Below are 13,685 nucleotides of genomic sequence, written 5' to 3'. Positions count from 1 at the left end.
TGTCATATACAGGACATATACTTTAGATCCAAAGATATAAACAGGTTTTAAATAAAAGAATGAGAGGGAGGATATACCATGTAAATAGTAACTTCAAGGAATTATAGTGGCTATATTAATGTTAGGAAAGGTAGACTTTAAAACAAAAACTGTTACTAGAAATCAAGATGGACATTTTATAATAAAAAAGTGTTAATTCATCAGAATTATATAAAATTAAAACATATATAATCTAATAACATAATCCCAAAATACATGAAGCAATAACTAACAATTGAAGAGAGAAAACTATTCAAATATTGAAGACTGTAATATCTTACATTTTAAAAAATATTTTTTAGTTGTAGTTAGACACAATACCTTTATTTACTTATATGTGGTGCTGAGGATCAGACCCAGGGCCTCGCATGTGCTAGGCCAGCACTCTACCACTGAGCCACAACCCCAGCCCCTAGTATCTTACTTTTATTATGGGATAGAACAACTAGGCAGTATGCCAATAAAGATATAGAATACTTGAAAAAACAATAAACCAGCTAAACCTAATTGATATCTATAGAAAACTGCCACAGTCTGGCTGGGCAAAATAACCGGGAGGTGACAAGCAACTTGAAGGTTGAAGCAGGAACTGCTTTCTTGAGCGGGAGCCCCTTTATTGCAGGACAGCAGAGGTATATATATCTAACTGATTACATACAGCTTGACTCAATTAGCATCATCTAGATACAGCAGTCAGCCAATAAGGAATCCCCACCATCTAAATGGCTCACTGGTGTTGCTTCACAAACCATTCCTCCTGACAAACTGCCAGGCACCATCTTGACTTGATTTGCATCCCAACAGAAAACTACCTAAGAAGAGCTAAATACACATTTTTCTTAAGTACTCTTGGAACATTCTCCCAGATAGACCATATGCTAACCATAAAACAAGCTTAAATAAAATTAAAAGAATTGAAATCATAAAAAGCATTTGTTATGGTTTCAATATTAGGTGTCCCCCAAAAGCTCATGTGTGAGACAATGCAAGAAAGTTCAGAGGTAAAATGATTGGGTTATGAGAGCCTTAACCTAATCAGTGCATAAATCCACTCATAGGTGCCGAAGTCTGGCTGGGCACAAAATAACCAAGCCGCCACACAGCCTTGTAGGTTCAAAACAGGAACTCCTTTATTCTCCGCACTCCCGCGAACTCCACGCACACTGCCTTCTCCCGGGACACACACACACCAACCGGAAATCCCTCCTCTGGCACTTCACCAACCAATGCCAGTTCTTCAGGAATCCCCAGGAGAGCTCAACCGGAACTCAACGGGAACTCCACAAGAACTCAAGAGTCATCATCTTAATGGCTCGCTGGTGTCACCTCTCAACCACTACTTTTGGCAAAAATGCCATGCGTCATCCCGACTTGGCTGTGGCCATCAACACATAGGGAATAATTGGGTGGTACCAGCAGGCAGAGAGGGTATGGATGGAAGAAGTGGATTATTGGTGTTGTGCCTTTGGGCAGTGGTGAAAAGAGTCTCTCTCTCTCTCTCTCTCTCTCTCTCTCTCTCTCTCTCTCTCTCTTTCTGCTTCCTGGAACTATGTCCTGAGCTGCTTTCCTTGGCCATGCTCTTAGGTCACGATGTCCTGCCTTACCTATGGCCCAGAGCAATAAAGTCAGCCATCTAAGGACTTAGATCTCTGAAACTGCTTTGACCCCCCATATATACTTTTCCTCCTCTAAAATTGTTCTTGTCAGGTCTTTTGGTCATAGCAACAAAAATCTAACTAAAACAGCATATCCTTTGACCACAATGGAATGAAATTATACATCAATAATGGAAGGAAATTTGGGATATCCACAAACATGTGGGCATTAAACAACACACTTCTAAAAAGAAGAAATCAAGAGAGAAATAGAAATATCATAAGATAAAAATGAAAATACAACATACCAAAACTGATGTGGTTCAGTTAAAGAAGTGTTTGGAGTATTTCTTTTGATGGCTGTAAGCAAAACCAATCTCAAATCAGTAACTTAAGCTTACACCTAAATAAGCTCAGTAAGCCAAAAGCAATAAAAAGGAAAAAAATGATAAAGATTACAGCAGAAATTAATGAAATGAAGAACCGAAAACAATAGAGAAATTGTTAGCACAAAATGACCAAGTCGGGTGCAAACTTCACTGATCAGGAAAGCCTTTGTTCAGCAGAGAAGTCATGTATCTGGTGGGCACATTTTCTGGGTAGAAACTGAGCCACTGGCCAAAGGAGGAATCTTTGCTTATACATGCTCCACTGAGAGGTGACTTAATTATTGACAAAGCATGTCAGTTTGGGCACTCAGGAAACAGGTTGTGAGAGTTTGAAATTCGTTTTTACTGGGCAATGTTTTTACTTGGGGAAGAATGGTGGGTCTGGGGGTCAGCATTCAGTGTTTATCTCTTTCCCTTCATGGTCCCATTATATGTCACTGGAAAAAGATTTATTTGGGGAATGATCAATGCTTTGGCTTCCTCCCAAAGACTGCCATTTTTGGCTTGATAGATATCCCCTTCCCAGGGATTGTCTTCAACACTGAGAAGGATGTATTGGGGAATGATCAATTTTATCAATGTTTGGCCTTCTTCCTTACTCCCTCTTCCCAGGCCACACTATTTTGGGGTTTTCTCTTTTCCATATCTTAGAGAAATCAACAAAATCAAAACTTGTTACTTTGAAACAATCAATAAAATTAACAAATTTTAACTCAACTGACCAAGGAGGAAAATGTGTGTGTGTGTGTATGTGTGTGTGTGTTTGTGTGAAAGAGGGCTTAAATTTAAAAAGTCAAAAATGAAAAGAAAGAATATAACTACCAAACTGACAAAAAAAGAATTATTAAGTGAATACTGTCAACAACCCTATTTTGTAAATAAATTAGATGAAATGAACAAATTCCTAGAAAGACATAACTATCAAAACTTATCCAAGAAAAAAAATTGAAAATACAAATAAACCTATAACAAGTAAAACAGTTGAACTAGTCACTTAAAATCTTCTTTTAACGAAAAAAGTTAGGCCTGGATGTCTTCACTGGTATATTTTGTCAAACATCTAAAGAAGAATTAACACTAATTCCTCAAAAACTATTACAAGTAACATAAGAAGAGGCAATACTTCCCACCAATTCTATAAGTGTTAGAGTCTGTAAACAAGTCAGGATGGCGCCTGGCATTTTGCCAGAGGGAGTGGTTTGTAAAGTAACGCCAGCGAGCCATTAAGTGTGGAGATGCTTTACTGGTTGACTGCTGTATCTAGTTTATGTTAATTAAGATAAGCTGTGTGGAATGTATATATACCACTCCTGTCCTACAATAAACGGCTCCCACTCCTGCTGTATTAATCTACACAAGTTCCTCGCCACCCCCCCCCCCCGGTTATTTTGCTGCAGCCAGACTGCGGCATTTGGCGGCCCGTGCGGGGAACGTCTGAAGCATAGAGGTAAGTGAAATTGCTCGCCCCTGAGGGAAGGCGAGAGAATGGGTGACCATTTCAAAAACAATGTGTTCTTGTTTTGATTTATTTTGTTTTTGTTTCAAGCTGCCTATCCCTAGAACTTTCTCAGGCAAACTGGGAAAAATGGTTGGCTCAAGGTTTGAAGTTTTTCGGCCCCGAGGAAGAGAAAATTGATACAACGGTTTTTTATTCGGTTTTTGTTTCATTCAGTTTCAGTTTTGTTTTGTGTTATCTTATTGGGTTGAATTATCTTTATAGTAGATTAGAAATTAGTAAAAAACAACCCGAAAGACTGTTAAGTAAATTGTTAGAGGTTCAGACCATGGAGAAAGACATTTTAGATCAAGCAAAAGAGAAGGTCTCTTGAGCTAATCAGACAGAGGAAGAAAATTTAAAGGAAAAGGGGCTATTAGGAAAAAAGCTACAACAGGAGGCTGCTACTAACTCCGCTCTATCACCAGAGGGCGTAATTCAACCAACAGCTCCACCTATGGAGACAGCTGAGTGGCCCTCAACCCCCGTAGTTGATAAATGGGATCCTGAGACAGAACCTCAAAGATTAGCATGCCCTGTACTTGAGCAGGCAGGAGGGCAGCGAATTTACCTTGTTTTAGATTTCAAAACAGTGAAGCAGTTAAAGGAGGCTGTAACAACCTATGGTCCCCAAGCACCCTTCACGGTAAGCACGGTCGAATCCATTACCAACTTGGACATGATGCCAGCAGATTGGGCTAGCATGTGTAAATCTGTGATAAATGGAGGACAATATTTGTTATGGAAGGTTGCCAATGAGGAATTTTGCACAGAGACAGCTAGGCGAAATGCAGCAGCCGGTTACCCTCAAAGAAATCTAGATATGTTGTTAGGAAAAGGACCTTATGAGGGTCAATGGCAACAAATTGAATATGATCCTGCTATATACTCATAAATTGCTGCAGACGCAGTTAGGGCATGGAAGACTTTACAAGGACATGGAGATTTACAAAGTCAGCTATCTAAGGTAATACAGACAGCTAATGAATCTTACACTGAATTTATAGATAGGCTTATTCAAACAGCTGCCAGAATTTTTGGGGATACAGCACAAGCAATGCCATTAATAAAACAACTGGCTTATGACCAAGCAAATTGTTGCCGCAGAGAGGTTATTAGACCATGGAAACATGAAGATTTAAACACATATATTAACTTATGTAGAGACATTAATGAACAAGGGCAAGTCTTGGCAGTTGCAGTACAACAGGCTTTAGATGCCAGGCCAAAAACATGCTACAATTGTGAACAAACAGGACATTTTAAAAGGAATTGCCCCATAGAAAAAGGGTTTAACAAAACTAGGTATCAAAGGAATAGAATACCAGATATTTTCCCACAATGCCGTAGAGGGAGACATTGGGCTAATGAATGCCGTTCTCAAACCACCATAGAGGGTACTCCCTTATCAAAAAACGGACAAGGACCAGGTATTTACCCATGATATCGTGGAGAAAGGCATCAGGCTCCATTGCCAAAAAACAGACTGGGGGGCCCAATGCTCCGGGGCCCACAACCACAAATATACAGGGCAGTCGAGGAACCCAGCAACACCATCAGGGTAGTGCCCAGGACACATTGTTCATTAAATTCATCATCAGACAAACCAGAGGGAGCGCAGCGTTGGACAGCTGCGCCTCTGCCAGAGCAGTACTAACTAACTCCAGAGATGAGAGTTCAAATCATTCCCACAGGAGTAAAAGGACCTCTTCCCCAAGGAACAGTAGGCTTATTATTGGGACGTAGTTCTTCTACACTAAAAGGACTTATGATAAGTCCTGGGGTAATTGATCCCGATTATGTAGGTGAAATAAAAATTATAGCTAGTTCTCCAAGAGGTATATCAGTAATTTCACCAGGAGATAGAATAGCACAGTTGTTAATAATACCCAGCCTGCATGATAAATTTTCCAGTCGTAGTGTAGAAAGAGGTTCCAGGGGATTAGGCTCCACAGGTGTAGATTGGGCTATGCTGTCTTTAAATTTAGATTCTCGCCCAATGCTAAAACTAAATATTCAAGGACATGAATTTAATGGGCTACTGGACACAGGTGCTGACCTTAGCATCATAACTCGTCAAGAATGGCCAGAACATTGGCCATTACAACAAGCCACTCAAATGCTTTGAGGCCTAGGAGTGGTGACTAATCCAGATAGAAGTGCAATGGTATTAGATTGGAAGGATCCTGAAGGATGTGAAGGAACTATACATACATATGTATTAGATCATCTTCCTATAAATTTATGGGGACGAGATGTCGTAGATCAATTAGGTTTGACGTTAACAAATAACATCAATCCAAATGCGCCCACTACTAGGGCTAGACAAGGTTTTAGGAAAGAAAAAAGATTAGGAGAACAAGAACAAGGTATAGCAGCACCAATTCAAATAGATCAAGGAATAAATAGACATGGATTGGGTTTTCAGAAGGGGCCACTGAGACAATCAAAATTACTTGGAAATCAGAAAGACCAGTATGGGTTCCTCAGTGGCCCCTGACTAAAAAAAAGATACAAGTAGCCCATGACCTGGTCAAACAACAATTAGCGGAGGGACATATACAACCTTCCATATCTCCCCGTATGGGCCACCAAATGCCGCAGTCCGGCTGCAGCAAAATAACCGGGGGGTGACAAGGAACTTGTATAGATTAATACAGCAGGAGTGGGAGCCATTTATTGTAGGACAGGAGCGGTATATGCACATTCCACTCAGCTTATTTTAATTAACATAAACTAGATACAGCAGTCAACCAATAAGGCATCTCCACACTTAATGGCTTGGTGGTGTTACTTTACAAACCACTCCATCTGGCAAAATGCCAGGCGCATCCTGACTTGTTTACAGACTCTAACATATAAGGACAGTATTAAACTGATAATCAAAATCAAAGACATAAGAAAACGACTCAACCAATCTCTTCAGTACAGATGCAAAATCCTTAAACAAAATATTAGAAAACTGAATCCATTAACATGTACCAAGGCCCTTAGCAACAAAGCTTGTGGGATGTAAAATGGTAGATTGGAACACAATTTGACATTCCCTCAGGATGTTAAACATAGTTACCATGTGACTCAGCAACTCTATCCTTAGGTACATACCCAACAGAATTAAAAATTATGTCCACACAAAAACTAGTATATGAATGTTCATGGTAGCATTAACATATCCTTTTGTGCCGCAGTCTGGCTGGGCACAAAATCATGAGCCACTCATGCAGGAACAAACTTTATTTTTTGAAACTGCCGCCAATGGTCCGTAAGTGTCCGGGAAGATTTCCGATCGACCCACGCCGCGTTCTCCCCCATCCCCAGAGGAAGGTCCTCCTCCGGAATTCCCTCCTACCGCACTTCCCCAACCAATGGGAACTCTCCAGGAATCCTGTAGCAGGCCGAGATGGACAGCAGGAGTCCAATATCCGTATGAATGCAAATCTTAACATAATCATATCATCTCAATGGCTAGTTGGTGTCACCTTTCAACCAAAAATGCCATGCATCATATTACTTGGCTGTGGCTCTTAGCACTTTTGGTTGAGTATATTATTTAATTATATAAAAGAATGAAGTATTGATGTATGATACAACATGGAGGAATCTCAGAAATATTAAACAAAGTGAAAGAAGTCAGACACCAGAAGTGGCATACACATGTAATCCCAATGACTTAGGAGCCTGAGGCAGGAGGATCACAAGTTCAAAGCCAGCTTCAGCAACTTAGTGAGGCTCTAAGCAACTTAGTGAGACCCTGTCTCTAAATAAAATGTGAAAAAGGGCCAGGGATGTGGTTCAGTGGTTAAGTGCCAATTGGTTCAATCCTCTGTACCACCAAAAAAAAAAAAAAAAAAAAGCTACATATTATATGATTCCATTTATATGAAATGTCCAGAATTTATATGAAATGTCCAGAACAGGAAAATCCATAGCAATACAAGCTATTGGTGTTCACTAGAGCTGAGGAGAATGGCCAGTAACTACTAATGGATATATACTTTCTTTTTGGGGGTGATGTACATATTTTGGATTTAGACAGTGGTGATGGTTGTATAACTTTGTGAATATACTAAAAAATATTGAGTTATATATTTTAAATGGGTGACTTGTACGGTATATGAACTATATCTCAATAAAGCTATTTATTTATTTTTTTTTTAAAGAGAGAGTAAGAGAGAGAGAGAGGATTTTTAATATTTATTTTTTTTAGTTTTCGGCGGACACAACATCTTTGTTTGTATGTGGTGCTGAGGATCGAACCCGGGCCACACGTATGCCAGGCGAGCGCGCTACCGCTCGAGCCACATCCCCAGCCCCCTATTTAAAATTTTTAATGCCATGCTTTCCCTGGTAATCGCAGCAGAAAGCTCTTATGTCTTTCTCCCCCACCCTCTTTTTTTACAGGCACTATGTTGCCCAGACTGGTTTCCAACTCTTGGGCTCAAGTGATCCCCCATCCTCAATCTCTCAAGTAGCTGGGACTACAGGCATGCACCACCACACCCTGCTCTTAATAGTTTTCATCTTTAAAAAAAGGAGTACTTATTTATTGATGTGAATTATAAATATTTACAGATACTTCTAGAGAATAAAGTAAATAGAAAACCTCCTTTGGTAATGATGGTTGCCCTTAATGTATGCTATGAGGAAAATGAAGGGTTTTTCAAAAGTGCTAAGGAATAAGAATGAAAAAATGTTTCCTATGCCTTAACTTTCATTTCTTTATTACATTTTATTATTTACATGACTTAAGGCATTCCTCTACCCCCAGTAAGCCAACATGTAATCTCAGATTTGGCACATATCAAATTCTCCAGTAATCCAATTTCTATATTTAACATGCTGTTTCAGGTACCCAACTGTGAGAAAACTTGATAGTAAGTTATTCAACAAGATTTTTTTTTCTTTTTTTTCAAAATGGTACTAGAGATTGAACCCAGGGTCTCATGTTGCATGCTCCACCACTGAGCTACATCCCCAGCTCTGGAAATTTTCGTTAAAACGTATGATGCAAGCTCATAGCAGTGGGAGAATGTCATAAGAAGCTAAGCGTTACACATAACTCTGATGAGTCAACCCCCTAAGCCTAACTTACTGTCGAAAAGAAAGCTATTTCTTTGAATATTACAATTTTTTTTTTTTTTTAAATTAGGGATTGAAACCCGGGCCACTTAACCACTGAGCTATATCTCCAACTCTTTTTTATTTTTATTTTGAGATAGGGTCTCATTAAGGTGCTGAGGCTGTCTTTGAACTTGCTACCCTCCTGTGTCAGTGTGGGCCATCGCGACAGGCTGATTATTCCAACTCTTGGCACGTTTTGGTTCCAGAACAGTCGCAGGGCCTGGATTCATGCCACCAGTAATTGTAGTATTTTTTGTGACAGAGCCAAGACTCGAGGAAAGTGAGAGAGTAAATTACAGGGACAGATTCTTTCTAATCCTTGGTTAAAACCAGGCGTTGCGGCCCTCAGCAACTCCGTGGGCTGAGGCAGGAGGATTTCAAGTTTTAGGTCAGCCTGAGCAACTTAATGAGACCCTGTCTCAAAATAAAAAAGGACTGGATATGTAATGTAGTTCAGTGGTAGTGTGCCCTTGGATTCAATCTCCAGTAACAAACAAACAAAGAAAAACACCTCTAGTCCTTGGTCAGCCAGTGTCAAAGCAACAAATGCTGGTTGGTAAAGTATTTATTGTGCACTTATTCCATCCAATGACAGTGCACAGGGGTCCAGCTACTAAGGGCCGTGAGGGAAGAAAAGTTTGTCTTCCCTCATATCTTCTGATTGAGTTTCTCCCTTTATTACATTCATTAGTACATTTGTTACATACAATAGTAAATTCTTTCCATAAAAGAAGCTTTGCTGAGCAGTTAACCAAATGTTACCACAAAGAGGCAATGTCAAAGAATTGGAAAGGAGAATTCATCAGAGAACAAAGTCTGGACGTGACGAATCCCAGTGATTTCCAGCGCCTTCAGACACCTAAGCTGTATTTAGAATCTCCACGCCCACAGCGCCCGGGGGAGCTAGAGAGTCTGACCGTCAGCCCGAAGGCGAGGCACACCACAAGTAAGGAACAAGTCCCAGAATCCCACCCGGACTCCAAGTCCCAGAAACCCGCAGGACAAACCTATCCCAGGTGCCAAGAAGGCAGGCTGTGGACGCCACCAAGTTGGGAACTGGGGTGAAATGATTTGGTCTTTGACCACGACCATGTTTCCTGCAGGGGAGAGGATTCTTACAGACCGATAATCATAAATGATCTACCGTGGCTCCCACGGAAAGCGCGATTCTTGGAGGTTTGGGCTATAACTAGCGGCTCCTTAGCGCTCTTCTTTTTTTCTGCCCCCTCGAGGATGGTTCGGCCCGGCACGAAGGCTCCTTGAACTGGTCGGATGGTTGCGCCCGCCCTCCCCCGGAATGTGGGCCCTGGGAGCCCGCGAGGTGGGAGGGACGGCAGCGGCGGGGAGGCGTGCTGGGCCCGGGTGGCTGTGGAGGCGGCTGCGGCCGCGGGCGGTGGGAGGAGCCGCGAGGTTCCGGCAGCCCGGGCTAGGCGACCCTTGGGTCGGCGCCGTGGGCGAGGTACGCAGGTAGGCGGGCGAGCGGCCGAAGCTCAGGGATCGGCTCGGGCGGCGGAGTGCAGAGCGGCGCCTGGCGCGCCCCCCGCACCCTTGGCCGCCGTCGTCCAGGCGGGGCAGTGAGGAGATGCCGACCCAGAGGGACAGCAGCACCATGTCCCATACGGTCGGGGGCGGCGGCAGCGGGGACCACTCTCATCAGGTCCGAGTGAAAGCCTACTACCGCGGGTGAGTGTCCCGGAGCTGGGATGTGGGTGCGAGCAAGGGGAGAGGCCAGCTAGGCTTGGCCTGGAGGAGGGAAGGGTGAGGGGCTGGAGGTCTTGTGGGCGGGTTGGGCCGGGCTGGCCGCTTGGGGGGGGGGAGGGGATTGGTGACGAAGTGATCTGGGGAGGAGCAACCCGGCACTGATTGTAGGTACCCCAGGTGTGGTGCCGGGCTAGGGGAGTCGGGGGCTTGAGCGACAGCATAGAGTCCGAGAAAGAAGCCTTGGTACAGAATGTGTGTGTCTGATGGGGACGAGTCGCTCCCCTGCCGAGAGATCTGTGGGGGCTGTACGTCATTGGTTTAGGTGTATTTGGGGTTGAGAGTTGAAGATTCCTAGTCTTGTCTCAGGTAACCTCGGTTTGCTCAGGGTTTGGAAGACAGGACTGTTTCAGTTGCTGGCCCTTGTGGTTCCCGGCAGGCCTAAAGCCTCTGGTTTTCTAAGTCAGGGTTATCTTTGCCGAGCAAAAGTTCATGGAGTACATCTGGACTATAGTCAGACCAGTATGTTAGATGTAGGAGTCATACCCAGGAGTAAAGTTGGTGGCGTTTTCAAGGATGTGTATTAGGTGTTGTGTCGTGGAGAGTGAGCGGCAAATGTGTAGTTAAAATTTTGCGAACCGTTCTGTATTAGTATTGTTTCAAGGACCATCTGATCGGGTGAGATACGTAAGATGAGAAGAGGAAGAGTCACAGCTTTAAATTCTGCGGTCTTTCCTCATATTATTACCTAAGCTGTAAGTACTTTGGTTACCAGAAATAATTCAGTCCTGAGATCATCGTGTTAAATCACAGTCTATCATCAGTGACGCACAGTACTCCCCTTCGTTTGAATTTAGCTGTGGTTTGAAATTTTTTGGAGGTAATTATGTTTAGGAGTATTAGTAAGGTGAAAGGCTAGTGTAAGCACAAAGTTTGACACTAAGGATTAACAGAAAACCCGACTGCTTTGGCCCAACTTACTGCTTGTCTAGGCAGAAATAAATTGCTTAAATAAAAAACACACACACGCACACAAAAAAAAAAAAAAAAAAGAAAAAGAAAAAAAAAGAAAAGAAAACACTCAAGGACTGCAAGATTGAAACTGCAGTGCATACTTTTACATTCCTGAGAGGATCAGTGAAGATAACAAACTTTCGAAATGCCTCTCGTTTTGATTTCAAAGAAAATATAATCCCGATATGTCTTATTTATTAGATGTAAGGATTTACTAGTTTGAAATCAAGAAGCCCCTGTCTTCTGTAAAGGTTGACTGCATTCAGTAGTTTATAGGAGTTATATTGGACAGTATTATAACTGTTTTTACTTAAAACACAGGTAAAAGAGGTTTTGATTTTTAAAAACAATACCAATAAATGTTTTTTTTTTTTTTTTTTTTTTTAATATTTGTAGCTGTGTTGCCCAGTTTGGTTCATGGTTGCCCACCAATTTAGTAAGATGAGGAAAAAAACTTCCTTTTTTAAAAATTAATCCATAATTTGATAGATGAGACATTTCATTTTGGAGTATGTTCCATTTTTATAAAGTTGACAAATAGTCCATGAGTCATTAGATGCAGAAATATAGTTTTTTTAAAGGTGTATGATTATTGATAGTTCAACAAACTAGATTGAGAATAAATACATGCACATGGCAGGAAAGTACAAATTGTGCAGAGATGTAAAATAAAAAGTGTCCCTGTTTCTCCCCTCAACTTCCACAGGTTACCACTGCTGGCAATTTATTTCTAGTTTTTCTAAAGTTGAATTTATTACTTTCAAAGTTGTACTTTCATTTCTTGATGTATCAATTTCAGATTGTATTTGATTCTTTTCATTAGAAAGTTGAGAAATTAAGTGCACAGTACCTTTGTCTCCTGTCCTTCTAGTGCCTTTCATGTTTTGGCTGTTAAGATATTTAGTTCTTTGTGTTACCTTCATGGTTTTAAATAATCTAAAATCTTGACTAAAATTTTGATGGCATCCAGTGACTCTGAAAGATAAATTAATGCTTCTTCAATTTTCCTACTTTTACTTAATAAGTGTAAATAAACATAAGTTAAAAATATTGCAAATGTCTCCTTGTCTCCATCCTCCCTTTTTATTTTGGTTGTTTGAGTATTGAACCCATAGCCTCCTGCATGCCAGCCAAGTGCTCTACTAGTGAGCTACATTCACTGCATAGGTTCTCTTTTGGAAAGAAATCAGTCTGTTGTGCTCAGATATAGACATTCTATAGATATTTTCTTCACTTACTGATCCAATTACAAAAAAGAAGACACTAAGGACATACAACTTTTTAGTTGTTTTAACTAAAATTTGTCTAAGACATTCAAGTTAATTTGTTTTTGTTTTTGATGGTACAAGGAATTGAACCCAGGGCCTCCTACCACTGAGGTACATTCCCAGTCCTAATGTTATCTTTTAAAACTTAGAAAATTTGCTAAGGAAAGACACAGTAACCTCTTGCCCTTTTGTGCCTTTTGTTCTATAAAAGCTTTCTAATATTACCTTTATTTCAAGACATCAGCACTCTCTAAACTGTACAAATTTCTGTCCTCTGATATTGTCAAGACTTTCGATTATAGTAGTATATGGTCAGCTGTTCATTAATATATATGAAACTAAATGAGTCACCAATGAAGGGTAGTTAATAAACAGATTGGCTAACTAGAATACCTACCTGTTATTAAAATAGAACATCCCTTCTTTATACTCAAAAATATATGGACAATTGCATTTAAAAAGGTTTTCTTTTCCATTATATCTCTTGAACAGGCATTATCACTTAACTTTTCCCGTACTCCCTTATAATAGTATTTCTTTACAATGAATGTTGAATCTTGAGATAACCAGATTTCTTAAATGAATAAATTGCCTTCTCCCTTCAGCGATATGTATGCTGTTCTTATTCTGCTGAATTTGATCCTTGTGAAAGTGTGATATAATCAACATTTAATTTGATTTTTCTCCCCTAGTTTTCAAGCAGGTGATTAATAGCACTGAGAATCTGATTTTATGGAGACCAACCTCAGGGTTGCTGTCTCATGGCCAGCACCCTTCTTTTTCTAACATGAGAGCTTTTCAGTGAGTGGCCTTCTTCAATCATTACCTAGTGGTATTAGTTCAGAGGAAGAGAAACAGGTTTTGTTGGTTAGTGATAGATTGCTATTGTATGTGCATATCCTTATATAAAGTTATTTGATATTATGGGGTGGAATTTAACCATATAATGTCTGAATTACTCATATCCATATGGCATTATATGTTATGAGAAATTTTGCAAATAACTTTTAAAAATGCTTTTCTAAACTGCTGTTGTTGAACAGTGATAACAAACCATAGGATACCT

At 40.7% G+C, this 13,685-nt stretch overlaps 1 protein-coding gene across 1 annotated transcript in view; it reads left to right on the top strand.

Moving 5' to 3' along the window:
• Positions 1-9,960: 9,960 nt before the first annotated feature.
• Prkci (protein kinase C iota) overlaps positions 9,961-13,685 on the top strand; it is a 68,329-nt gene continuing 64,604 nt past the window's right edge. Inside the window, exon 1 of the mRNA XM_076868944.2 lies at positions 9,961-10,322. Coding sequence (XP_076725059.1) covers positions 10,222-10,322 — 101 coding nt within the window. The 5' untranslated portion in view covers positions 9,961-10,221. The remainder of the gene's footprint in view (positions 10,323-13,685) is intronic.

Source organism: Callospermophilus lateralis, chromosome 10, assembly GCF_048772815.1.
Source record: "Callospermophilus lateralis isolate mCalLat2 chromosome 10, mCalLat2.hap1, whole genome shotgun sequence".
NCBI classification, from domain to species: Eukaryota; Metazoa; Chordata; class Mammalia; order Rodentia; family Sciuridae; genus Callospermophilus; species Callospermophilus lateralis.
Note: the sequence above shows the minus strand (reverse complement) of the source record. Positions and strands in the feature narration are given on the sequence as shown.